We start from the raw sequence: 27,601 nt of genomic DNA on the forward strand, positions 1-27,601 counted from the left end.
TCCAAAAAACCAACTGCATGAGCTCAAGAAGGGAGAACTCAGAGGTCAGAGGTAGTGAGAACAAATAAACAGCCTCCGTGGGGTCTTGGTCTGTAATAAGTTTATCATGAGTTAGTTCTGTGACAGTGAAACATGCAAAATATTAATAGGAACATATGTACTTGAACAAGAAAGGGGTGCTATACTATGTCCTGATCAGCCCATGCTGGAAGCACCATGTTCAGTTTAAGATGTCAAACATCATTAGGGACATAGACAAAGAGCTGGGTATTCAAAGGAGAAAAAACAATGGGGGAACTGCCCCAAATATCAGAAATGTTTAGCCTAAAGAAAGTTAGGATGTGAGGGCGCCTGGGTGGCTCAGTGGGTTAAGCCGCTGCCTTCGGCTCAGGTCATGATCTCAGGGTCCTGGGATGGAGTCCCACATGGGACTCTCTGCTCAGCAGGGAGCCTGCTTCCCTCTCTCTCTCTCTCTCTGCCTGCCTCTCTGCCTGCTTATGATCTCTGTCTGTCAAATAAATAAATAAAATCTTTAAAAAAAAAAAAAAAGAAAGAAAGAAAGTTAGGATGTGAGACCTTAAAAGCTCCCTGCAAATCTCTGAGAGCCTATCTCATGAGAAGGGGATATAGACTTACTCTGCGGTCACAGGTACCTCGACCTGGACAAGTCTTTCTTGAGTACCAAAAGTGCCAGGAGTTAGCGTCGTGCTGGGTACTGATTCAGAACAGAAAACAAAATGAGTAGAGACACGCAGTGATCTATGACAGACTAGGAAACAAAGTTAAAGGAAACAGAAAGAAATATATCATTTCCATTTACGGTAGGAACTCTGAAGGACTAAACACCAGGAAGTGGTGACTGAGAGCGGAACAGGGGACCAGGTAAGATGACAGGTGAAGGAAGGCCTCATGAAGGGTAAGAGCCAGATATAGAAAGTGCAGAGACATGGGCTTCCAGGACTTTTACAAGGAGAAATGACGGTATGGATCAGGGAAACTCCTCGTGTGTTCATGGAACCAAACAACGGTGGCCAATGTGACTGGAATGAGGGAGCAACAGAAGGGCATTGCCATTAAGTCAAAATGTGTCTTCCTTTAAATTATCTCTGACAGCGTAGCCCAAAATAGTATGAACTGCCTGGCGATATAGCATTATTTCCATCATTGGAGGTAAACCACAGGACTGGCTTGCTGGACAATTAAGGATTCCCTTAAAGAATCCTCTCTGCGCCTGGGTGGCTCAGTGGGTTAAAGCCTCTGCCTTCGGCTCGGGTCATGATCCCAGGATCCTGGGATCGAGCCTCATATTGGACTCTCTGCTCAGCAGGGAGCCTGCTTCCTCCTCTCTCCCTCTCTGGCTGCCTCTCTGCCTACTTATGATCTCTATCTGTCAAATAAATAAATAAATATCTTTAAAAATAAATAAATTTTTAAAAAATTCTCTCTATGGAAAGGTACATATATTAAGAATTTAAGAACCATGGGCAAGGAGGCACGCACAAAAAGTGCACACTAAAATATAGTTTGTCTTAAATCTGAACCAAGCCAAAGTTCCATCAAAAAGCAAAGGGATGGGGATGCCTGGGTGGCTCAGTTGGTTGGACGACTGCCTTCGGCTCAGGTCATGATCCCGGAGTTCCGGGATCGAGTCCCGTATTGGGCTTCCAGCTCCACGGGGAGTCTGCTTCTCTCGCTGACCTTCTCCTCGCTCATGCTCCCTCTCACTGTCTCTCTCTCAGATAAATAAATAAAATCTTTAAAAAAAAAAAAAAAAAGCAAAGGGATGAATGCACTGAGGTGTTCCGCAGCAGTTCAAACTAATGAACCAGACCCACAGGTCCTCAAAAGGATAATGGGGAGTGAAATAAGTTTCAGGAAGATCCATACTGTGTGATGCCATTTATATAAGCAGTTGTTAACATTCACTGAATGTTTACCATATGCCTGGTAATGTACTATATATTATATGAATGAACTCACTTGACCCAGAGAACAATCCTATGAGATAAATGCTTTATGATCCCCATATCATACATGGGAAAAAAGTGAGCCAAAGGGAAGTTAAAGAAGTTGCCCAACATTACACAGCTAGCAAGAGTCAGAGCAGGGATTTCAATCTAAACAGTCTGGCTCCTGAGGCTGTACTCTTAGCCACCATACATACGCCCTCCCTGTTGTATTTCTTGTATACGGACACACATAAATGTGGTAACACACACACACACACACACACACACACACACACACACACACACACCATGCAATCATCTACCAGATTAGCATGGTCTCTAGGGAGGCTGAGAAACGAAAGGAACAGGGACGAGAACATAGAAACTTCAACTTATTCTGCAACTGTTTCTAAGGCTCTAAGCAAATGCGACAGAATGTTAACATTTGTTGATTCTGGGGGACAGTGAGAGTGTTGTTGCTTCTATTATCCTTCATGCTTGTATGTATTTTTCTTTTGTTTTGCAGAATAACTCCTTGTCAAGTTAAAAAAAAAAAAAAAAGTATGGCTTAAAAGATCTAAGGCCCAGAGAAGTAAACTACCCAGCAGTTAAGGGAAAGTCATTCTAGAACCTGCTTCCCCAGGCACGTGGTCCCGCACCTATTCTGCAACCCTGAACTGCCCGGCGGTTTGCAAGCCTTATTTTTTCCCAGAATGTAGGGCGCCTGGGTGGCTCAGTGGGTTGAGCCGCTGCCTTCGGCTCAGGTCATGATCTCGGGGTCCTGGGATCGAGTCCCACATCGGGCTCTCTGCTCAGCAGGGAGCCTGCTTCCCTCTTCCCTCTATCTCCCTCTCTGCCTGCCTCTCCATCTGCTTGTGATATCTCTCTGTCAAATAAATAAATAAAATCTTTCCCAGAATGTAAGCATGAGGACTGAGCTAGCCCGCTTATCGGTACGAGTCGGCTCCACTTCACACACTGGCTGCATCCAGGAAAAGTATTTAAATAAAATATTTGCATATCAAATGTTATTTTTCCACTGATTTACATTCTAATTTTGGAGTTGTGTTCCCATAGGAAAGAATTTAGTCCCAATATGTTAAAATAAATCCCAATTAAGAATCACAGCATTCATCAAAGACTACTGCAGTGAGTGCCCATCTCATTCGCCCACAGTGCTCTCTCAAGAAAATCCTGGTCACAGGCATCTGGGTGACTCAGACGTTCACCGTCTGCCTTCGGCTCAGGTCATGATCCCAGGGTCTTGGGATCGAGCCCCGCCTTGGGCTCCCCGCTCGGCAGGAAGCCTGCTTCTCCCTCTCCCATTCCCTCTGCTTGTGTTCCCTCTCTCTCTCTCCCTGTGTCAAATAAATAAATAACATCTTTAAAAAGAAAAGAAAACTCTGGTCACAGGCCACAGAGACTACATTTTAAATGGATACACAGTCAAGAGGAGCCCCGTGGTTCATTCTCACTTTCTTGCATGTTCTGTTTGGGCTGTCAAACAGATTACCAGGCATTCGTCTGCAGCCATTCAGCACACCCCGCCAAGGGAAAGAATCATAAAATTCTATTAAATGGAACTCGCCAACTGACGAGACAACCATCTGTCCTGGTGGATTTACAATACCTGTCAAAAGATACTCTAGCAGACGTCCTTTGGTTTCTCTTAAGAGAAGCTGTTTCTTATTGGATTGCACTCATGTACTCATTCCTGCTCTCATGCATTAAGGAAACACAAGCAGGAGGTGGAGTGGGGGGCAAAGACACAGACTGCAGGTATAGACCCAAGTTCAAACCCTATGTCCATCACTACTGATAACGTGAGTTCCTGGAACTCTCTAGATCTTGTTTCTTCATCTGTAGGATACTCTATGAAAATAGTACAAAAGTAAGAGTGTTGGGAGAAGGATGAAAGACAAACTTTAGGAGTTGAGACAACCCTCCTTTTCAAAAAAAAAAAAAAAATCAGTTCAGACAAGTTATCCATCCTCATTAGGCATTAAGTGTTGGGCACAGCAAAGATGGCGCTAGCCCTGCCTTCTCTTCCAGCTAGCGCCATCTTTGCTGTGCCCAACAATTAAGTACAGTAGGTAATTGCAAATACTCTTTGAAAGAAAAAAACAAAAATATTTTCCTGAATTTAAGTGCATAAACTGAAGGCACCTGGGTGCCTTCGTCAGTTAAGTGTCTGCCTTAGGCCCAGGTCATGATCTCAGGGTCCTGGGATCGAGCCCCGAGTTGAGCCCAAGTAGGGCTCCCTGCTCAGTGGGGAGGCTGGTTGTCCCATCCCTCTCCCCTTGTCCCTAACCCTGGCTCATGCTCTCTCTCTCTCTTTTTCAAATAAATAACTAAAATATTTTTAAATGAATGCATAAATTATTTAAAGTCATCTGAAATTGAAAAAAATTATAGTTATCCAAACTTTATACTTATTTATTTGCTTATTGTCTGTTTCCTCTTAAAAGCCAGATATTGTCTGATTTGCTTCTGCTGAATTCCTTGTACTGGGAAGTGCCTAGTATATAGTAGTAGATACTAGCTACATAGTTAATGAAAAAATTTATACTTGTTGAATGCTTAGTAATAATACTGATTAACATTTAATTTCTTTTGTTGTTTACAATGAATTTAATATTTATCTAAATTAACCCTTAAGAATATCTTGTATCCAGGCACCTGGGTGACTCAGTGGGTTAAAGGCTCTGCCTTCAGCTCAGGTCATGATCTCAGGGTCCTAGGATCAAGCCCCACGTTGGGCTCTCTGCTCAGCAGGGAGCCTGCTTCCCCCTTCCTCTCTCTGCCTCTCTGCCTACTTGTGATCTCTGTCAAATAAATAAATAAAATCTTAAAAAACAAACAAACAAAAGAATATCTTGTATTATAGACATTATCATTATTACCCAATGTCCTGAGAGGAAACACATGCCAAGAGGTAAAGTAATTTGCCCAAAATCTGGAATTGGTACATATGCATAATAATTTCTAAAAGAATTATTATCTTTTTACATTCTCTGCTGTCTCTCTCCATCTCTGCTGTCCTTAATGTACTATTTGATGGGAGAAGGAGCATGACGAAGAAAACAGCTTTCAGTGCAGATGTTAGAAGTGTGCATATTTGGGAAATTATTTATTTTCTCTATTATATACATTTAGTCACACAGCCACTGAATGATTTTCCAGACTATGCCACTGCAGGTGTTAATTTGCCCAGAGGGGAACTTGAAAACCCTCTCCACTCCCACGGCTTTCTTCAGTTTTATTTTGGCAAGAGCAAAAATACCTATATTGGGGAGATGCTGGTATGTGAACTGAATCCCTCCACTAATTGATTAAATGCAAAGTTATACTAAATCACTCCACTCAAAGTGAGGTTGACTTGTAAATGCTCCCAGAGGTAATTAGTGACTAGGCGCATCCAATCAACAGAAAAAACAATTCAGACTTGGGCAATAGTGGGTGGCAAGAAATGTGGAAGATCAGCATTAAACAAACCCTTTGGGTAACTCCATCTTATTCAGATTTTCTAAGCATCAAGAGCTGTAACTCAAGCTTCAAGTACTGTTTCGTGAACATGAGTCCACAAGAGTGGTGTATTTAATTACTGTCCATTTTGCAAGGTCTGCTTCAGGTGCTACCTCCTCCAAGGAGCCTTCCCCAAGTTATCCAGTGAGAAGTTTCTCTTCAGCATACTTGGGATCTGATCTATAATCCACTACAAAGACAACTCTCCTCCCCTGTATAGGAGAGTGTCTAAGGGCATTCCGTGTCTGCCCTTCTAGACGATAACCTCACTGGGGTCAAGATCTCTGCCTTATTCATCTGTGTCTCCCACAACACCTACCATTAATCCCAGAATGTGGTAAGTGATAAAAGCCTCAATCATCCTGAAGTATCCCACATGAGCCTTTGTTCTATCTTGTCACGTAAAACATACGACTTGAAAGATACAATCTATTTTTTTTTTCTTTAGAAACTCTTCTAAAACAGACGTCCAGAAAGGTAGCATTTTCCTGACAGAAGGAAAAAAAAAAAGCAACACATTAAAGAATCTTCACTCATGCATATTTTAATTCACTTTTATAAAGGAGACACCAATGGACAGACACATTCTCCCAACTACTTAACAGCAAGGCACTGTCAGTCAGAGAGAAGTACAGTTCCAAACCCTCAGACCTTCTCTGAGTCCCATTCAAAGCAAAGCAGAGATTTTCTAAAACGATGTTTGACACTCTAAAGCTGGTATTTAGGATGTTTTTCAGCTTAGAGAAGATCTATGTCAGGCTCACACATAGCCATTCATTCTCTCCGCCCCCATTCCCAACCCCCAGTAAAATATAATTTGTTTCAAGTAAGAAGGGAATAAAAATCTTACTTACTCAATTCTCTGCACTCTACAAGGACAACAGTGACAAAGACAACCTTAAAAGGCTGGCCAGCCCACAAATAAATCCTATCAGGCTGTGGAGTTGGTATTTTAGGAGTGTTGCTAATTAAGTAAGCTTTCTACTTAAATTCATCAATATAATATTAACAGGCTAGCATTGAAATGAAGGTTTTCTTTCCCTCCCTTAATATGTATCAACTCAGAGCTGGACTTAGGATGGTGAAATATGAGAAGGAATAAAAATAAATGAAGGAAAGAATAATGAATTTGTGTTTTACACTGTACACCTTTCCATGCCTTCTCATACACTGTCATTTAATCCCTACAGCCAGTCTATGTGTTATTCTTCTCATTTCCAGGTAAGAAATCTGACGCTTGAGAACATTGAGTGACATACCCACTAAGCACCCCAAAGTACTCCTTTAAGGTACTTCCATTTACTCATTGATAAAATGGGGCAATAAAAGTACTTACTTTATGTGGCTGTAAGAATGTGAGGATGATACAAATTGTTACATATAAAGTTCTGCCCCCTCCCCAGCCCTCTGCTTTTCCCGCTATCCCAATCTACCACTGCAGGTTAAAATCTGACACTAATAACACACAAGACAGATGATACACATAGGAGAAAAAGGCCAAAGTTATATCCTATTACTTAAAAATGTATGAACTCACATCCAATGAGAGCTCACCATGTACCAAATACAGGTGCAACACTTAAATGTATTAATTTATTTCATCCTCATACTATAACCATATATAGCAGATACTATTATTATCCCACTTTATCAATGAGTAAATGGAAGTACTCTGAGGCAGTGAGTCAGGTAGCTTGCTAGTTGCTATCATGTACTACTACTGAAAGATGGGATTTTGTAGCTTGCCCATATTAAATGTGGCATAGTAAAAGAGTAAAATCTCAGAGCCTCTTCAGACCTGCACAGTCCACCAGAGTAACTAACCCCAGCTACATAAAGCAACTGACCACTTGAAATATGGCTATCATGGGCAAGGAAACAATTTTTTTTTTTACATTTTAATTAGATGAATTTTTTTTTTATTTTTTCAGCGTAACAGTATTCATTATTTTTGCACCACACCCAGTGCTCCATGCAATCCGTGCCCTCTCCAATACCCACCACCTGGTTCCCCCAACCTCCCACCCCCCACCCCTTCAAAACCCTCAGATTGTTTTTCAGAGTCCATAGTCTCTCATGGTTCACCTCCCCTTCCAATTTCCCTCAACTCCCTTCTCCTCTCCATCTCCCCTTGTCCTCCATGCTATTTGTTATGCTCCACAAATAAGTGAAACCATGGATGGGACTGGAAGAGATTATGCTGAGTGAAATAAGTCAAGGAAACAAATTTTTAATTTGAATTTGAATTAATCTGAATTTAAATTTAAAAGGAACATTCAGGGGCACCTGGGTGGCTCAGTGGGTTAAAGCCTCTGCCTTTTGCTCAGGTCAGGCCCAGGGTCCTGGGATCGAGCCCCACATTGGGCTCTCTGCTCAGCAGGGAGCCTGCTTCCCCCTCTCTCTCTACCTGCCTCTCTGTCTGCTTGTGATCTCTGTCTGTCAAATAAATAAATAAAATCTTTAAAAAAAAAAAAAAGGAATACTCAATGAAACAGGGGTTTTCAAAACATCGGTTATAAGTTACTGAAGGGCAGTAATCCTTGAAAAATGGAAAACAAAAGAGATGAGTCCTACAATTACCCAAGCTTATTGCTCCAGGAGAGGTCCCAAGCTGGGTCAGAGCCCAGCAACTTCCCTGAGTTGAGGTGGGGAAGCAGAGAGTCAGGGGAAACCAAGTCACTTATATTACATAGGAAAGTATACATGAATGGAGACAAAAGCAGAGAGAAAAAAATACAGATCTCTCTCAAGATCAGTACTCAGTGGATTACATGTATATGAGAAAACTACCCAAAAACACAGAACCAGCACCCAAAAGGTAACAGTGCTCAAAATACACACAGGAGAGAATACTACCTATTTCTACCACTGAAGCTGAAAACTCTCACAATTCATAGGGAATTGGGTTGAGCACATAGAATGTCTTACCTCAGTGATGGCAAATAATTAGCTCTACTCTAACTATTTACATTAGCACTGCTTTGGGCTATCTAAGAAACCTTAAATGTAGAATCCAAAAAGATCAAACTGTTTCCCAGTAACTTAACTATGTCCTAGAAAGATACCATAAATATTTATAAGAATACAAAAACAGCCAGCACTAAACAAAGTAAAATAACAATGCCTGACATTCAATCAAAAATTATCAGGCATGCAAGGAAGTAGTAATGAGGAGAAAAATTAATCAAGAAAAATTAACCCACCACTGATACAATAGAATTAGCAGTCAAGGACATTACAACAGTTATTATAACTGTATTCCATCTATTCAAAAATTTAAAAGCAGACATGGAATATTTTTTCAAGAGTCAAAATAAATTTACAGAGATGAAGCCATAATATGTGAGATTAACAACAACAACAACAACAAAAAAAACACTAAATGATACTAATAGCAGACCCTACAGAAGAAAATTTTAGTGACCCTGAAAGTATCGCAAGAGAAACTATCAAAAATACTACAGAAAGAAAAATGAACTATAATTTTTGAAATGAACAGAATATCTGAAAACTATGGAACAACTTTAAGCAGCCAAACATACATGTAACTGGAGTCCCTAAAGAAGAGAGATGGGGACAGAAAAAAATACTTAAAGATATAATGGCCAAATTCTTTCCAAATTTGATTAAGTACAAGAGGTCTCACACAGGGATGTCTGGGTGGTTCAGTCATTTAAGCGTCTGACTTCGGCTCAAGTCATGATCTCAGCGTCCTGGGATCAAGCCCCGCATCAGGCTCTCTGCTCAGCAGGGAGCCTGCTTCCCTCTCTCTCTGCCTGCCTCTCTGCCTACTTGTGATCTCTCTCTCTGTCAAATAAATAAATAAAAATCTTTGGAAAAAGAAAAAGAAAGAAAGAAAGAAAGAACATCACACCGAGGTACACCATAATCAAATCACTCAGAAGAAAGAAAATTACCTACAGAGGAACAAAGATAAGGTTACACAGATTTCTTGTGGGAAACAATGTACATGAGAAGACAATGAATCAACATCTTTAAAGTACTGAAAGGGGGAAAAAAGTGTCAACCCAGTATTCTATACCCAGCAAAAAAATCTTTCAAAAAAATGAAAACAAAATACTTTTTCAGACACACAAAATCTAAAAGTATTCATCACCAACAGACCTGCACTACAAGAAATGATGAAGGAAGTCCTTGAGACAGGATGAGAATGATATCAGATGGAAATAAGAATCCACACAAGGTACCAAAAAAACAAAATAGTAACTACATGGGTAATTATGTGATTGATTTTCTTATTATCTAAATCTTTTCTTTTTTTTTTTTTATTAAAGATTATACTTACTTATTTGACAGAGATCACAAGTAGGGAGAGAGGCAGGCAGAGAGAGAGGAGGAAGCAGGCTCCCTGCCGAGCAGAGAGCCCGATGCGGGGCTCGATCCCAGGACCCTGGGATTATGACCTGAGCCGAAAGCAGAGGCTTTAACCCACTGAGCCACCCAGGCGCCCCTATCTAAATCTTTTCAAAGATACTTGACTGATTAAACAGAAATAATAATGTGGGATGGGAAGTAAACTGTGTGATGATAGATTGATGACCAGGAGAAGAGAAGTAAACTATTGAAATGTTCCTATAATATACATGAAGTTGTATACTTTTACTTAAAGGTGGGTTGTAATAGTTTAATGATGTATACTATAAAGCCTAAAGCAACCATTAAAATAATGAAACAGAGTTATAGCTAAAAAACCAGCAAAGGAAATTAAATGAAATCATTGAAAAAAAAACTTTAATTAATCCAAAACAAGCCAAAAAGTGGAAAAAAATTGAATAAAGAATACATAGGACAAATAGAGAACAAATAGCAAAAAGATATATTTAAATATAAACAGGTCAATAATGACATTAAATATAAATGGTCTAAATACCTGTAAAGACTCCAGAAGGAAGACAGCTCTGCCAACACTTTACTCCCAAAAGTCATTTTGGACTTCTCACATCCAAAACTATAAGATAATAAATTTGTTTTGTTTCAAGCCACTCAATTTGTGGCAATCTGTTACAGCAAAACAGGAAACTAATATAGATGTTTTCACCTAGAAGTAGGATGCTCCCATAACAACTAACTAAAAACATGGAAGTGGCTCTGGAATTGAATAATGAGCAGAGGCCGAAAAAATTCTGAAGAGCATGACAGAAAGCCCTGGCTGCCACTAACAAACTGTTAGTGGAAATATGGATGTTAAAGATTCTGCTAGTGAGAACTCAAAATGCAGTAACAGGGTGGTAGAGAAAACCTGTACCATCCTAGGGAATACTTAAATCATTGAGAACAGACCATTGGTAGAAACATGGACATTAAAAATGCTGTTGGCAAGGGCTAAAAAGGAATGGAAACTGGAAGACACAGGATCCTTGTTACATAGTGACAAAAAGCTTAGCTAAATTGTGTCCTGGAATAACACAGAAAGCAAAACTTGTAAAAGGTGAACTTGGGTATTTAGCTGAGGAGATTTCCAAGCAAAGTGCTGAAGATGCAGTCTTGTTTCTCCTTGTTGCTTAGAGTAAAAGATGAGAGGAAATAGAGAGAGGGAGTGAAGAGCTGATGAGCAGGAAGAAACTAGGGCCTGAGGAATGGGAGAACTCTCAGCCTACCTACACTGCAAAAGACAATAAAATGAGGAGATTCACTGTCAGGAAATTCTGCTCTGGGTGAAAACCACAGGTGTAGCTGATCAACCTTTTGCTAGTGCTTCTGAAGGACCAAGTTTAGAAGATTCAGTGACACAGAGGTCTTTCTGGAGAGATCAGGTATGTGACTCATGGATCCCCTCAGCCATCTTAGCACAGGACAGGAACAGAGATGGGGCTATCTAAGAAAGACCTCTTGTCCAATGGACAGGAGACCCTAAAGTTTCCTAAGAATGTTACAGCAGAAACACTGCCAACTTGGACTGAAGGAAACCTCTGAAAGACGAAATGAGAAAAAGCTGACAGACTTCGAAAATTCTACAGGCAGGAAACAGACTGATAAAACTATTCAACAACAAACACATTCTATGCTGCCTGAAAAAGGAAGAACAACTCAAAGGAATGAGTCACAGGCCCAGAAGTCAGAACCAAGGATCACACAGGATTACGTCCAAGCCCCGAAATTCAACATAGTTTGCCCTGCTGGAGTTCAAAATTCCTTGGGATCAGTGGCCCCTTTCTTCTTCCAATTTCCATTCTATTATTAGGTCTACCTATTATAGGTATCCTACACTTGTCCCACCATTTTATTTGGGAAGCAGATTACCTGTCTCCTACTTTTCACAGATCCATAGATGGAGAGGAGTCTTCCCCCCAAATTTATGATACTCAGAGTCAGAGTCATACCTGATTTAGATTATGTAGAAAATAAGATTTGGAATTTTTCATCTGACGAGACTGGATAAGGAGACTTTGGGGGAATATTGGGGTGAGGTGAATGTATCCTGCATGTGGAACAGATCTGAACCTTTGGGGACTAGAGGGTGGACCGTGTGGTAAGCACAATAATGGCTCCCAAAGATGTCCGTGTCCTAACTGCCAGAACATGTAAATATGTTACCTTACATGGCAAAGCGGTTTTAGCCGATGATTAAATTACAGATCTTGACGTGCAGAGATTGCAGCTGGGTTATCCAGGGAGGCCCAGTGCAATCACAAGGAGCCTTAAGGGAAAGTCCTCCTCGGTCAACCTCCCATAAGGAAGTTACTCTTCCCACCAAAGAAGCTGAAAATCCCTCCCCACAGCTGGAGCCTGCCAGACATCCCAGAGGTAGATGCCAAAGCAAAGATCACACAAAGTAACAGAATTCTTGCCTAAGAAGCTAACACTTGTGGAATAAATAAATGAATGAATAGTGAGTCAAGTAGGCAATAAACCTTTCATGGAGCACATGAGACAGAGGAAATTTTAATTCAATTAAAAATGTGTATTTATTACCTACTATATGCCATGCATGGTACTTAGTTCTAGGGAAGTAGGGATGTATCCAAATAGAAATGACTTCTGCCTTCATGAAGCATGACCTCTCAACAGTAAATGAGCAGACCTTGTAAGGCAAAAAGAAAAGTAATTCCATCTGTATTCTCTTAACCATACCCAGCTCAAAAACTTAACCCCTTAGTAAGAGTAAATGGATATTAGCATACTCCTGATCTTGTTATGTATCATCATATAATATCTGTATATTTATTATATACCATTAACAAGACCTAAGTTATCTCTAGAGTAAATATGTAAATCTCAGCTCTTAAGCTCTTGGTCCAGCCATTCTAAAATAATCCTTTTTTTTAATTTACTTATTTGAGAAAAACAGATCACAAGTAGGCAGAGAGGCAGGCAGAAAGAGAGGGGGAAGCAGGCTCCCCACCAAGCAGGGCTTGATCCCAGGACCCTGAGATTATGACCTGAGCCGAAGGCAGAGGCTTTAACCCAGTGAGCCACCCAGGTGCCCCTAAAATAATCCTTTGTGCTGTCTTCACAAAAGGCTGACTGTAAAGAACCGTGCCAGAACTTTTCAGAGGAACATCCAAGCTGCCTCCCTATCATATCCAATGAGGTCACTCCCTGCAGCGACCTTTACAAAGACCCCCCCTGTTCTGAGAGTAGATTATGAAATGATTGACCTGATGCTACACCAAGGAGAAGAATTACAATCATTCACAAGTGTACATGGCCTCCCACCTTTCAGAACAGATACCAGCCATAAACCATCAATGTGTCTAAGCCTCTGGGTATCAACTAATATCCGTTCTGCGACAGGGTCCAAGGTAACCCAGCCCCTGCCGGCCTCTCCAGCCACTGGCCACCATTTAGCCACACTAGACACCTTTCTATTCGTTTCTGCTTTCAGACCTTCATACACACTATTTTCCCTGCCCACAGTGCTCTGAATTCCCACCCCGTCCTACACCAGGCTGACTATTCATTTCTCAGGTCTCTGCCGACGCATCAATTTTCCAGGTAACCTTTACCTGACCACTACTATCTCTCCATGCTGGTTCAATCAGATCTCCCTGTACTACTTTGTTTTGGCAGCCTATACATCCCCTTCCTAGTAAGTACAGCAATTGTAATTCAATAATTCCTTGTGCACTGACTGTTTCTCCCACTATATTTTAGAACGGGCTGCACCTGTCATACTGGCAATCCCACTATTAGCATGTTGTGCGGTACACAGCACGAGTTCTGTACAATGACCAGGACTCACTGGGGAGCTACTAGAGGTATCGGACACAGTTTTAACCACTTCACTGGATTAGCTCCTATACTGCTTATAACGTCCCCATGAAAGAGGTACGTTAGTGTTTTAGATGAGGACACAGGCACAGTAAGGCTGAACGATTGCCCAAAGTCTCAAAGCCAATAAGCGGTAGCATTGGAATTTGATCTCAGGCAGTCAGGCTTTTAAGAAGCACACTACACGGGGCCCCTGGGTGTTTCAGGTGGTTAAGTGTCTGCCTTCAGCTCTGGTCATGATCCCAGGGTCCTGGGATCAAGCCCCGCATAGGGCTCCCTGCTTCCCCCCTCCTCCCTTACTCTGCTCTCTCTTACTATCCGTGTCTCTCTTAAATAATAAATAAATAAGAAACCCACTACACTCCCTTGATAACTGAGAACTAAGTAAGCTGCACTCTTAAGAGAATGCAGCCATAAAACATCCTCTGTGCTCATATACCCATTAAACAGGAGAGAAAATACATGAAGAAGACTAGGTGCAGATATAGTATAGATATAGGTAAAGATAAGGGTAATAGTTGAAGACATATCCTGTAAAAATAATATGGCTGGCCAATGGCTTTCAAGACTTTTGCAGTTTCATTCAACTTTAGATCCCCACCAAAATACCCAAGGAAATGTGTCACCACCAAAAACTACTTCACAGCCATGCCTCTAGTGCCCCCTCCCACCCTCAGAACATCCTTCAGTTATCTGAACCCTGTTGACATTTCTCAACATACTTATGATAGGAACACAAGAGAAATAGCGGAGATGAGCCTGAGACACACACACACACCACAGGAACACTCCCCAGACAGATTCTCTTCCCCAAGCTCTGCCTCCATCTGAAGAAGGAGGGGCCTTTACCTTGAAATAAATACGCCTTGCTGGCATTATGCAATCCGGACACCTGAGTGACTCCACGGGTGGTGTTCACGAGGTCGAGCTCGGTGATAATATCCACCTGCCGGTCAGGGTCCGTCCCAAAGCCCACCACTGAAAAGGAACAGAGAGGTTGTCTTGGCTTCAAATACAGACTGTTGCAGCAAAACAGAACAGAAATTGCAGAGGCCAAGAGGGGCAGGGAGTACAAGGAGGCGAGTGATGAGTGGTGGACAGGCTACCTTCTGGGGTGGAAAGGCAGAACAAGTCTTCGCTCCGTGGCCCCCGTGATATTGGAGTTTCTTTGTCCCTTTCCCTCTTACCCCCCATTCATTATGGATTGAGAACCCCTTATCCAAAACCCTCAGAGCTTAGTAGATTTCAGATTCAGAATGTATCATATGTTGGAAAGGTATTATGTCCTAAACGCTACATTTTATGTAACACCCTAAGCAAAATCTGAAGCAGTACCCCATAATCAAACATATTATTTTGAAGAGGTACAATGTTCTCTTCTGGCTGGCTAAACAAAGATTATACACAGCCTCGTGTCAGTTAAGGTCAAGTTTCGCCACCAAAAGGGTCCAGTTCAGGGTAGCGTTTGCTGTCATGTGACTTATGAAGAAACTTCGGGCTTCCAAATTCTTTCAGATCCAGGGATGGTGTCTACAGGATCATGGCCCTGATCTGCCTGCTTCCGAAAGTGATACAATAATAATTAAGATGGTAACAAAACCTGACACCACCATCACCCATAAACACCTCCTTGGGCCACTCCCCCTGCGTCAGGCACAGCTGCCCTGATATCAAGGAGGATGACAGAGAACACTCCTGTCCCTGTTGGAGTAGAGTGGCAAAAGGGCTGGCCAAAAAAAAAAAAAAAGAAAAGAAACAAGAGGCGTTCCTTCCCTCCAAGGAGATTCCTGAAGGGAAAGTTAAATTCCCTGACAACTCTGTTGGAGAACCTTTGTGCAGAGAAATGTGGCCACAAGCCCCCATCGCCTATCTGAGAAAGGCAAATGCAGAAGGCCATCTCTCACCCAGGGGGCGTTCTGTGCAATGACACACACATGATTGCAAAGTGACTTCCAATTCTACGTATTAATAAGGCTAGAGATCACCGGAAGGGGCTGTGGGTAAGCCATTCATAAGGGCAGCGTCTATCTACACTTAACATCTCAGCGGTGCAATTCTGACTGCACAGTCGGAAATGTTTTAATCAGCAACAGCTGTCAACTTCTGTCTGCTGGCAATGCAATTGCTGAGGCAAGATCTGGAAACCCAATGTGTCCGAGAGAGACTGAGTGAATGATGATCAGGACATCATGGGCTATTGCAACGTCATCTGTCCTCCCGCCTTCACCCCTGGCCCCACAGATGTGGGGAAGGAAGCTGGGACACCCTCTTTTCCTATAAAGAAAACAGGAGCTGCTACAGCTACAGAGCCCTGGGCTAGGAAGGCTTGCCAAGGCAGACAAAAGGGTTAATTCGAAGGCAGGGTACATAATCTGCATTCTTGGTTTCTGTCCGGTTTCTTCTTGTCCTCTGAACTGAAGGTTCAATCTCCCCCTTCCCAATGCAGTTCATTATGAGACCAGTTTCCTCAAGGACAGCTCTTCCTTCTACTCATTCTGTATTCATTCATTCATTCATTCATTCATTCATTCATTTATTCATGCAGTAACTTTTCAACAGGCTTTAGCGAGAGCTTACAACGTAACACAGTGCTGGGCACTGGAGATGTCCTCACAGAGCACACATTCCTGAGCCAAAGGGTGAAGACAGGCAAAAAATAATAATAATTGAAGATGGCAATAAATGCCACGCAGCAAATAAAACAGAGTCACAGAATACAAAGCAACTTTTAGGTGGGGCTATAGAAAGAACAGTCGGGAAGGGTTCCTTTGAGCTGAAACCTGACTGCCCGCAGGGGTGGACAGAGGCCAGATCTGGGGAGAGAGGTTTCCAGGGATAGAGAGTGTGCTCTCGCCCACTGAAAACCAAGAAGAGACTGAGCATATTTGGGGAACAGAGAAAGGCCAGCGTGGCCAGAGCAGAAAGGGCAGGGAGTGGTAGAAAATGAGGCCAGAGAGTAGGGCGTGCCTTTTGAGCCCCTGGAAGGAGATGGGTGTGCTAACTGCAATAGGAAATCACTGGAGGGCTTAAGGTGTGTGTTGAACAGGTAAAGGAGGAGGCAATCCTCCTACTTTACATCATGATCTCCCTTAAGCTCCCCTCCGGCTTGATCATTCCTCACACAGACCCCGTTCACAAAGACGGATCAAACACCTACTCTGGGCAAAGGACTGAGCGGATGGGTGTCCATCAGCCCGAGTCATAGCCCCAGGAGCCTCTGGTGGAGACCAGAGATGTTTTTCTCCAAGTGAGCTCAGATATCAGCAGTTCTGTGATCACCTTGAAAAGGCAGGGGAAGAACTAATATTTCAGTCTGATCTATCATGTTGTACACCTATATGGCAGAAATTAAACCAAGAAGGATCTTAGAGGACCTCCAAGCTGTCTTCCTCTGGCTGGGAATAAGGGAAGTGATCCAGGGAACATGCCCTTAGCTGGACACAAGAAGACAGAAGTGTCCCCGGAGCCCCAGTGTCCCTGGAGCCCCAGTGCCTCGCACAGAGGCTAACAGAAGGTACGCCCTGAATTTAGGACCTAAATAATGAACTAAAGAGTGCATGCAGCTTTACTGCTCTGGTACAATAACCGCCGAGTAATGTGCATTTCGAGATAGACCACCAGAGGACAGGATGGCATTCAGGCCAAGGAAATGTTCTTGAAAACTTGTGGTTGAGGATATTGCTGCTATGAACATTGGGGTGCATGTGCCCCTTCTTTTTACTGCATTGTATCTTTAGGGTAAATACCTAGTAATGTGACTGCTGGATCATAGGGGAGCTCTATTCTTAATATCTTGAGAAACCTCCATGCTGTTTTCCAGAGTGGCTGCACCAGCTTGCATTCCCAGCAACAGCACAAGAGGGTTCCCCTTTCTCCGCATCCTCACCAACACTTGTTGTTTCCTGACTTGTTAATTTTAGCCATCCTGACTGGTGTGAGGTGATATCTCATTGTGGTTTTGATTTGTATTTCCCTGATGGCTAGAGGTGTTGAGCACTTTTGCATGTGTCTGTTGGCCATTTGGATGTCTTCTTTGGAGAAGTGTCAACCTGTGGAAGGAGCTGAGATGCCCTTCAACAGACGAATGGATAAAAAGGATGTGGTCCATATATACAAGGGAATATTCCTCAGCCATCAGAAACGATGAATACCCACCATTTGCATCGACATGGATGGAACTGGAGGGGATTGTGCTAACTGAAGTAAGTCAAGCAGAGAAAGACTTTTATCATACGGTTTCACTCTTATGTGGAATATAAGGAATAGCATGGAGGACCACAGGGAAGGGAAGGAAATCCTAAGGGGGAGAAATCAGAGACAGAGATGAACCATGAGAGACTGTGGAACCCAAGGAAACAATCTGAGGGCTTCGGAGGGGAGAAGGGTAGGGGCACCGGGTAACAGGGTGATGGGTATTGAGGAAGGCATGTGCTGTGATAAGCACTGCGTGTTGTATGTAAGTAATGAATCACTGAACACTACATCAAAAACTAATGATGTGCTATACAGTGGCTAACAAAATAAAAAAAATAATAAATTATAGAAAAAAAAAACCTGTGGTTGACTGAATTATTGGATTCAAACCTTTACCCCTCCCAGAGCCACACCCTGTGCTGTGTGGCTTTGCAGTTCCTTCCACTCAAGTGAAAGTAAACCTCTGTTTCCTTTGACTTTGAGCCTTGCCATATAACTTGTTTCAATCACTGGGATGCTTGGGACGTCAGCAATGTTAAACGAGCAGAGGCCTGACCATGCTTGGGGGGCAAGGCTTGATGTCTGGTACCCCTGCACTGTGAACATGGCCCCACAGCTCCACTGGTCCAAGGAGACAGGCACATGGAGCAGACACCCCACTTGAGTTTGGCACCATGCTGAGCCATACCTGACCTAGATGAGCCAGGAACACAGGAACAGAACAACCTACAGAAACGTGAACCAAAATAAATGTTGTTTTAAGTCACTGCGTTCCAGATGGTTTGGTATGCAATAATATTGGGGCAGCGGTTGACCGAAGCAGGGACTAAAGACCCACTATAATTGACATCCTTAAAATGCTCCCGGATGAGTTGAGGGAAATTGGATGAGGAGGTGAACCATGAGAGACTATGGACTCTGAAAAACAATCTAAAGGTTTTGGAGGGGTTGGGGGTGGGAAGTTGGGTGAGCCTGGTGGTGGGCACCATGGAGGGCACGAATTGCATGGAGCACTGGGTGTGGTGCATAAACAATGAATCCTGGTACACTGAAAAGAAATTTAAAAAATTAAAAATTTAATTAAAAAAAAAAGAAAGAAAAAAAAGTGCTCCCAGACTAGGAGTCCTGCAAACTAGACAAGCCTAAAAGGCACCCAAACAGATTCTGTAGCACTAGCAGAACCCCCCGTGGTTGCCCTTGGATCCCTGTCCCTAAATGAGGACACAGCATGCTCCACCCACAACGTGTTGTGGGAAGGACACTAAACCAAGAGCCAGTTTCATTCCTGTCTCTTCCCCCTACTAGCCCCCGGAAAAATAACTTCACTTCTCTGAGCCTCGGTTCCCTCCTCTGTAAAATGAGGATGGTCATAACTGCCTCCCAACCTCCTAAGGTTTTGATGATAGCTATGGGAACATGCCTAGCATATACATGGTGCCCAGCTGGGCTTTGCTGCATCTCTCTTTCCTAAGACAGCTCCCTGGTCCTCAACTCCACTGGAATTGTGCAAAACGTACAGATGTCCCTCTTCCTCCCAAACCCTCCACATGCCCAACTGACCTGGAAGGGCTTCTCACTCTGGCTGTGCTTGGGGAAATCTAACTATTAAGTCTATACTCATTCCTCCTTGACAGCCCACAAGTAAAGGGATCCGCTGGTTTTAGGATAACTGCATTGTTCTTGTTATGAAAACATCCCATAAAAACAGAACAAGAGAAATCAATTAGGCTTCTAGATACACTTTTCTTCACTTTTCTTCTCTCCCTTTAATTGGTCTCCTTCCTGATAAAAAACGTCCTGTGCCAACAGCAGGATGTGTAGAAAGACAGCACTTTACACACTGCCTAGGGAATCAGAAAACCTATTAATAAGGTAGCATTTACATGGCCTCTCCTGAACCTAATGCAGTATGAGAGCATTGGTTCCATAAAAATAACTTTTTTTTTTTTTACTTTAATGTTTCTGCTTCTTGTCCAAGCATGGAGCTCCTGCCCTTTCCAAGGAAACCCTATTAAAGTTCTCCACTTTGGCCACAACTGCTCTACAAATGACTGAAGCTGGGAACTGGAATTAGGCAGGATAAAACACTTCTGGGGAAAAACATTCTTTAAGACCTGGAAGGCAGCGTGTTACTGGCAGAGAGACACTTGAGTTCTGGCTCTGGGATTCAGAACCTCCACCCTAATCTCCCGGGACACCTGCTACTGCTGGCCACCCCACCGTCCTGGCTAGGGAGTGCTCAGGCCCAAAGACTGTGCAGCACACCTTCAGGGCCCCAGGCCTAAGCTCCCAAGCAAATCCTCCCGAGCCTGGCTCACTCCACATGTAATCCGGGCTCACTGTCTGCGATGGCAGTTCTTTTCTCCTGGTCAACACACAGGGATGGGATGCTGCAGAGCTGTTCCCAGACATCGTGTAACAGCAGGGTTTCACCACCAGTTGATGGATTCAGACCCCTGGACCCCTGCAAAGTTCCCCAAAAGCAATATCCATGAAGAACATGCTCTATGCCTGTTCCAAGTCAGCCAGAGCTGACTCTGTTCACGGCTCTCTTATTCTGGAGTTAATGAAGAGCCAGTAAAGTGGCTCAGAAAGAAAAGGCTCTCCTTTCCAGCAGGTGGCAGCAAAAGGCAGCAAAAAGGGCCCCAGGGGCTCCCCACTGTCACCCACCCCCCAACCACCACCACCACCGGCCTGGCCTGGTGACCAAAACAAACAGGAAAGGGAATTGGGTATTAATCACACAGCCCAGCCATCCATTGGAGAAAACTCAGGGACCTAATAATAATGTAGCCTTCTAAACTGTCCTTATTAAGCATGCACCTGGAAATCCCAGAATGATCTTTCACCCAGAAATAACAAGACCTGGAGAACAGCACCTCCTATCTTGACTCCATTTTAGTCTCTTAAAACAAGGTCCCTGAACAATGAGCAATTGAAGCAGCTTCCTGTGACACCTATCATTAGATCTTTTCATATGTAACCGCTACTGCACTGCAGTGCTGCTTTAATTAAAATGTGCCTGATATCATCTATTCATTCCCATTAAAAGGCGCTGATATCTGAGCAGCTCACTAAGTGAACCACATGTTTATTTCATCCTGGACTGTTAACAGCCCAGACACCAATTGTCCCACTTGACAAATAAACTTTCTGAGCGGCTGTTTGGATCCTGATAAACTAATCACGAGTCAGCCTCTGCTACCAAAGAGAATTAAGGTTTGATGCAGGGATGGTGGGTCCTGGGCAAATCAAAGAGGCTACCACCCTCTCCCCAAGAAAACTGCTGATGGCACCCCTTCAAGAGACAAGAAATTATAAGTAAAGGACTTGAGATATAATTCCAAACCACCCGCTCCCCGCCATCCTGATTCTTCTGATACTTTTTGCAGAAGCAGTATGTGGCCTCTGGCATTCAAGAAGTGCCAAGGGGCACAGAAAACCCACGCTCCCTAGCAACTGCCATAACCAATAGGGCAGACCCTCCTATGCTCCCCCTGCCTGTGCACAGCCTCCGCCCTCCACCTGGAATGCCTTGCCCCACTCTGCCCAACTGGAAAACTCCCTGTAAAGCCTTCAAAACACCCCCCCTTACATGTCACCTCCTGATTAAAGCCTTCCCTGACCACCTACCCCACCCCTCCCCAAAATTCATTCCTACCATTTCTCCTCTGTATTGCTTTCAATGAAACTTCTTATACTCCCTCCTCTCCTACCACCCACCGTGCCCCCCTTCAAGCTATAGGGGGGAAAAACCCGTTTTCCAGTTTCTACCTAGATTTTCGACTAAGCTTTAAGTTCCTGTAAGTCAAGAAGGACCAAGTCATTTCCTCTCGGCATAACCAATCCTGGCACCCAGCAAGGCGCTCAACTGTTCTTTGAATAAATACATCAATGAATCTTTGCTACAACAGAATTTTTACAAGATTGAAAAGGGTTTAGTGTGGGGAAGGGGAAAAGACTGTGTTCTTCAAGGTCTTCAAGAGCAATGCACCCCGGAGACCCCGGCCATTCCGGGTGGGGGCACTTTTTGCCGACTTGTCAAAGAACTAAAGAGAACAAAGGATTTAGGCAAACCGGTAACGACATGCACTTGAGGATGTGAAACGACCAAGGAGCTGCCCCCTCCCCCCTGTGTCTCTCTCTTCCGTTCCTCCATTAAAATGCCCATCAGCACCAGATTCTCCGCGCACGGGACTGGTAGTGCATGTTCTGCATTAGCCTCGCCCGTCCTGATTTTCTGGGGGCGCATTTCTTCCGGTGTGTTCTTGGTTTTAAAAGCCTAGTCCATCCCGAGGTGCCCATACCCAAGAAGCAACTATTCCAGGCTGGATTGAGCCTGGCTGCCTCTGAAGCCTTGGGAAGCTCGGACGAAGACAGGAAAAGGGAGGAGGATTCCTTTTGTCCCTAGAGAAGTCTACACCCGTTGCTCTTCCATTAAGCAAAGGGAAAGCTGCTACCCTCTCACCTGGGTAGACGAACGCCCAACTTTGTATCCTCAGGCGGGCTAACTGCCAAAGAGGAGCGCCTAGGGCGCAGGCGGAGGGAACTTTCAGGCCAACCAAGGCACGGCACCCTCCCCCTCCCTTTCCCCATAAACTTGCCGCCTGGCCCCGGAAGGAGGCAATGCCTCTAAAAAGGGAAATGAGAGTGGTTTTAAAAAGATAAGATAAGATAAGATAAGGGGATGAGTGACTACACGCCGGTTCTGGGATGCAAGGTCGGCAGCGCATACTAAGGCTGGCTGGCACAGGAATAAAAATTCGCCACGCTCCCACCCACACCCCCGGCATCGGAGGGCTGTATTTTTTGCCTATACTGTGCCTCATCCACCCCACCCCACCCAACCCCCACCTTCCCACCTCTACTATGAGACCCGCAAAGAAGACAACCGAGAACGGGTCTCCAAACCCCATGAGATATGGGGTTGGAGGCGAGTGGGAGCGGATGGAAGGAGGTGCTCTTTAAGAGTCCTCACAACTGCGTCTCTGGAGGCAGAACGAAGTGGGGACTTCAGAAATTACGCCAGTTATCCTAGTCCTCCCTCCACAATCCCCAACCGCAATTATAGCAAGGGGAAACTGGCTGGAAGCTTGAGAAAATCTCCCTGGATTGTCTCCACGGTTCCAGTTCCCACCAATTATTGTTCGTCCAGCCCCTGGGGAGAGGGTGGAAAGGGAGAGAACGCTCTTGGAGTTGCCCCCGGGGAGAGTCTGGAGGGGACAAGACGAGACCACAGAATGCCGCGGCTCGCCCGCAGCCCTCACCCCGTGCCGTGCCCTCCCGGGCCGCGGCCGCGCCCGCCCGCCGGCCGGAAGCGCTCTCTCTGCGGGCGCGACTCCCGCGGCTGCCCCTTCCCCGCACGGCCCGCGCTGTCAGAGCGGTTTCCACCGCACCTTTCAAGTTCGGGGGTGTGGGGCTCGCGGGCAGAACCTGCGGTGGTTTCGACCCGGAAGCTGGCTACTAGGAGCAGGAGGGTGCGCCGGCTCGGCCGCGCCCCTCACTCCCGCGTCCGCGAGGCCGCGTCTCCAAGGAAGGGAGCACTCGTGGGGGCTTCTTCCAGCCCGTGAGTCCCACTTCTCACCCTTTCACCGGGAGCAGGGCAGAGAGATCCGGGGCACCCATCCACACCGCGCCGCCCTTCCCGGACCAGCACGGAGCTCGTCTCCAGGTCTCCCAACGCCTGTGCGGGCACTGGAAACAGCGGCGCGACTCCCCCCTTCCCCTGGATGCCTCCGCCCGCCCCAGCCGTGCTTACCTGTCCTGGCGGTGCAAACACAGAACCACACAACTAAAATCACATCCCTCGGCATCGCTCCCGAGGGTCCCCGCCAAACGGAGCGCGCGGAAACCAGGAGGAAACAAATGCGTCTGGATCTCGAGGCGCGCCGGGCACGGAGCCGCCAAACTTGCTAGCGGGCGGTGGGGGAGGTGGCTCGGCAGCGCCGGGTGCTGCGCTCGGGGATCGCGCCGGGCAACGCGGCCCCGGCCGCCCCGCCCCCAGCCCGCCCCCCACCGCGGGCGGCGGCGGCGCGGGGCTCGGGACCCGGCCCCCGCTGCGGCTGCGCCCGCCTCGGAGCTGGGGCGGGAGCACGGGGCTCGGCCACTCCGGCAGGTTGCGCTCGGCGCTGGGATCGGGTTCTCCCGCTTCGCCCGCCGAGCTGCGAGCACCCAGGAGGCAGGCGCGGAAGCCGCTACTACCGGGAACACCGGAGCTGGAGTCCCGGGACGCGCGGCCAAAAAGGAGACGCTAAAGACGCCCGGCGCCCCTTCGGCTTCACGCGCTCCAGCCCAGCCGAGCTGGCCTCGCCACTGTCGTTGGCTCTGCTTCGCTGCCGCCGTGGGTGGGGGTTGCCGAAGTTGCCACAGTTCATCCCCACCGAGACGAAGAGCCGGCGAGCCCTCGCGGGTGGGCTTTTTTCCCCCGCGGGAACCCTGACCCGGGCGGCGCCACGGAGCGCGCCCAGCCCCTCCCCGGAAAACAATTATCGGGATTTGCACCTGCAACTGGGCGGGGAGGGGCGATGGGCTGAGGGGGCTGGCGGCTGAGTCGCTCGCCACCGGCACCTGTCTCCGCTCTCCGGTGGACCCCTCTCTCTCGCTGCGCGCTTCGGGAGTGCAGGGGGGAGGCCACCGAAGAAGGGTCCCCGAGCTGGAGTGAGCTACAGTGGGGGGTCTGGGGAATCTATCTGCGAACCTTCCGGTTCTGCAGGGCAAATGCTGCCACACAGGGGAAATTCTAAACCATTTTTTTTTTCTTGGTGACTTGATGATTCTGTCAACAGCCCTTCTCTCCTTTCATAGCTAGTTTTGGCCTCTCTCGCAGTTCCTCTGGGACCCTCCTCTCACCATAACACTATTCCCTGCGGAGAAAAGTTAGACTTTGTTGCTGGCAAGAAGGGAAGTCCTATTCCTACTCTGTGACCCCCTTCTGGACCCCGGGCGTTCCCTATAAAGATATCCAAGGTTTTGTCGCACTTCAACTCAGGAATGTTATTTATAACCAGGATACAGAGTCGTGAAATCAGAGATGACAGAACCTCTGATTTATACCAAATGAGCCCCCATGGGATTTTTTTTTTTTTTAAGATTTAATTTATTTATTTGAGAGACAGTGAGAGAGAGCATGAGAGGGGAGAAGTTCAGAGGGAGAAGCAGACTCCCCGGGAAGCTGGAAGCTGGATGCCTGACTAGATCCTGAGACTCCAGGATCATGACCTTCGACCCTGAGACTTCAGGATCATGACCTGAGCCAAAGGCAGTCGCTCAACTATACTGAGCCACCCGGGTGTCCCCCACAATGGGATTTAAATCTCCACTTGCCCAAGTGGGCTTCTCTCTGAGTCCAACAGCCCCTTTAATATTTGCAATCCCAGGGGAGGAAAGGGAAATCTTTGAACAGTCCTCACACATCCCTGGGAAACCAGTTCCAAGGTTTCATAATTCTGTTCACTGATAAGGACCTGCCCTTCTCAATTCGTGTACCCCCTCTCATTTCCCATATTTCTAACCCCTACATAAGCAGAACCCCAGGAGACCCCACTGAAGGTCACCAAATTAGCAGTACCACTTATTAAGAGAGAAGGTTCTACATGCTTTTCTGATCTCTGCCCTATTTTTCTGGATATTTCTGTATGCAAGCCACTGTCCCACTTGGCCCTTCACGTTGTGGTCCCTTGACAGATGAGAAAGAAAGTGAACCGGCAGGGGTGCCTGGGTGGCGCAGTGGGTTAAAGCCTCTGCCTTCCGCTCAGGTCATGATCCCAGGGTCCTGGGATCGAGCCCCACATTGGGCTCGGTGGGGAGCCTGCTTCCTCCTCTCTCTCACTGCCTACTTGTGATCTCTGTCGAATAAATAAATAAAATCTTTAAAAAAAAAAAGATGAAAGAAAGAAAGTGAACCAGCAGGTAAATTTGAGCTCCTGATGGCTGAAGAGGAAGGAGGCAAGTCAACAAAGAAGTGTCAACTCTAGAAGTTGAGCTGAAAAGAAGTTGAGCTGAAAAGAAGTCAACTCTAGAAGTTGAGCTGAAAAGATTAAGAGGCAAACTGATGTTAAAGCTAAACTGATTCTCCAACTCTTCCAGGATTCAGCTCAAGCCCGGAGGGGAGCTGCCTGTCTTGACCCTGTGTTTTCATTACAGAGTCAGGACTTTTTCCTTCGACCTGGAGCATGTTACATTTAAAGCCAGCATTAAAATCACACATCTTGCAGAAAACAGGATTCCTCAAGTGTCGTAGGGCTTTGTGAATGAGACTACCCATAAACCATGTTGTGTTGAGAGCCACGGCCCCTCTCTCCTCTGCGGTTTTTAGATACATCTCAATGGGAGCAGCCCGTAGTGGTTTTGAACTGTTGTTTCAAAGGCCCTTTCACTGATGTCATAAATCCTAGAACCCCTGAAGACACAGTTACCCCAGCACAGGGAAAAAATGGTCTGGGTAAGACCTTTAGAGCTCTCCATCTTGAGGTCTCTGTAATTAGTGGGTCCTGTGGGATGGGGCTTTTGGCATGTACCATTAAAAGCTAAAGCAAGACATAAGTTCTGTCAAAGCTTTGCAGCATCACATCTGTTAACACTAACAAGAGTTCATCTCAATAAGGTCATAGATCTTCCTACAGAACAAAGAACTTCAGTCTCTTATAAGTGTGTTTCTTGCATGAGGATTCTGAGTGTATACACCTGTTTGGCTAAGGTAAGTCTCACAGAACATGCCCAGCAAACTTCTGTAGTGGCAACGAAGGGACCATGTGGTGGTTTAGGTGCTTGAGGTTGGGATATTGCGATGGGACCTGTGCTCAGTGGAGGAAGCAGTGAGACTTGGTTTACTCAATGTCATATCCCAAGTCCACCCCACCTTTCTGAATAGCTTCCTTCCTGACTTCTCCAGGAGCCAGGAGCTTCCTTGGATTATCCTTCTGCCTCTCCTTCGTGACCCCTGAATGTCAGCCTTCTTCTCTTCCAGCCACACTCACTCTTCTGTGTCCTCATCAAGTCTCATGGCTTTCAATACTGTCTATACATGGATGTATCTCAGCCCCAGGTTCTCCTTTGAACCCCAGGCTTATCCACCCAACTACCTATTAGGTGTCTTAAATGTAATATGACTAAATCATCAAAATCAGAGACATTTGTGTTTTAGAGGACACCACCAGAAGTGAAAAAACAACTCACAGGACAGAAAGGGAATTGCGAGTTATATATCTGATTGAGACTTGTATCTATCAAGAAACTACTACAAATAGACGACACAATTTGAAATTGGACAAAGGATCTGCATAAACATTCCTCCAAAAAGAAGATATACAAAAAGCCAATTAAACACATGAAAAGATGCTCAACATCATTAGGCATCTGGGAAATGCAGATCAAAACTACAGCGAGCTACCGCTTCACAGCCACCAGGATAGCTAAAATCAAAGAGACAGATAACAAATGTTGACAAGGAAGTGGAGAAATTAGAACCCTCACAAACTGCTGGTGGGAATGTAGAATGGTTCTTCAAACTGTTAAAGAGAAAGCTACCATACGATCCAGCAATTGTACTCCTAGGTACACACACAAGAGAAATGAAAAACATATGTTCACACACTAAGTTGGATGTAAATGTTCTTAGCAGTGGGACGCCTGGGTGGCTCAGTTGGTTGGACCACTGCCTTCGGCTCAGGTCATGATCCCGGAGTCCCGGGATCGAGTCCTGC

General features: G+C 45.4%; 1 protein-coding gene across 2 annotated transcripts in view; it reads right to left on the minus strand.

Annotated features, from left to right (window-relative positions):
* NELL1 (neural EGFL like 1) overlaps positions 1–23,893 on the minus strand; it is an 833,778-nt gene extending 809,885 nt beyond the window's left edge. For both annotated transcript variants that reach the window (XM_059407011.1, XM_059407002.1), the window contains exons 1-2: positions 23,659–23,893; positions 14,556–14,684 (exon numbers count right to left, since the gene is read on the minus strand). In XM_059407011.1, the coding sequence (XP_059262994.1) occupies positions 14,556–14,684; positions 23,659–23,713 (184 nt within the window). In that variant the 5' untranslated portion in view covers positions 23,714–23,893. The remainder of the gene's footprint in view (positions 1–14,555; positions 14,685–23,658) is intronic.
* Positions 23,894–27,601: the final 3,708 nt, after the last annotated feature.

Source organism: Mustela nigripes, chromosome 1 (assembly GCF_022355385.1).
Source record: "Mustela nigripes isolate SB6536 chromosome 1, MUSNIG.SB6536, whole genome shotgun sequence".
Taxonomy (NCBI): Eukaryota; Metazoa; Chordata; class Mammalia; order Carnivora; family Mustelidae; genus Mustela; species Mustela nigripes.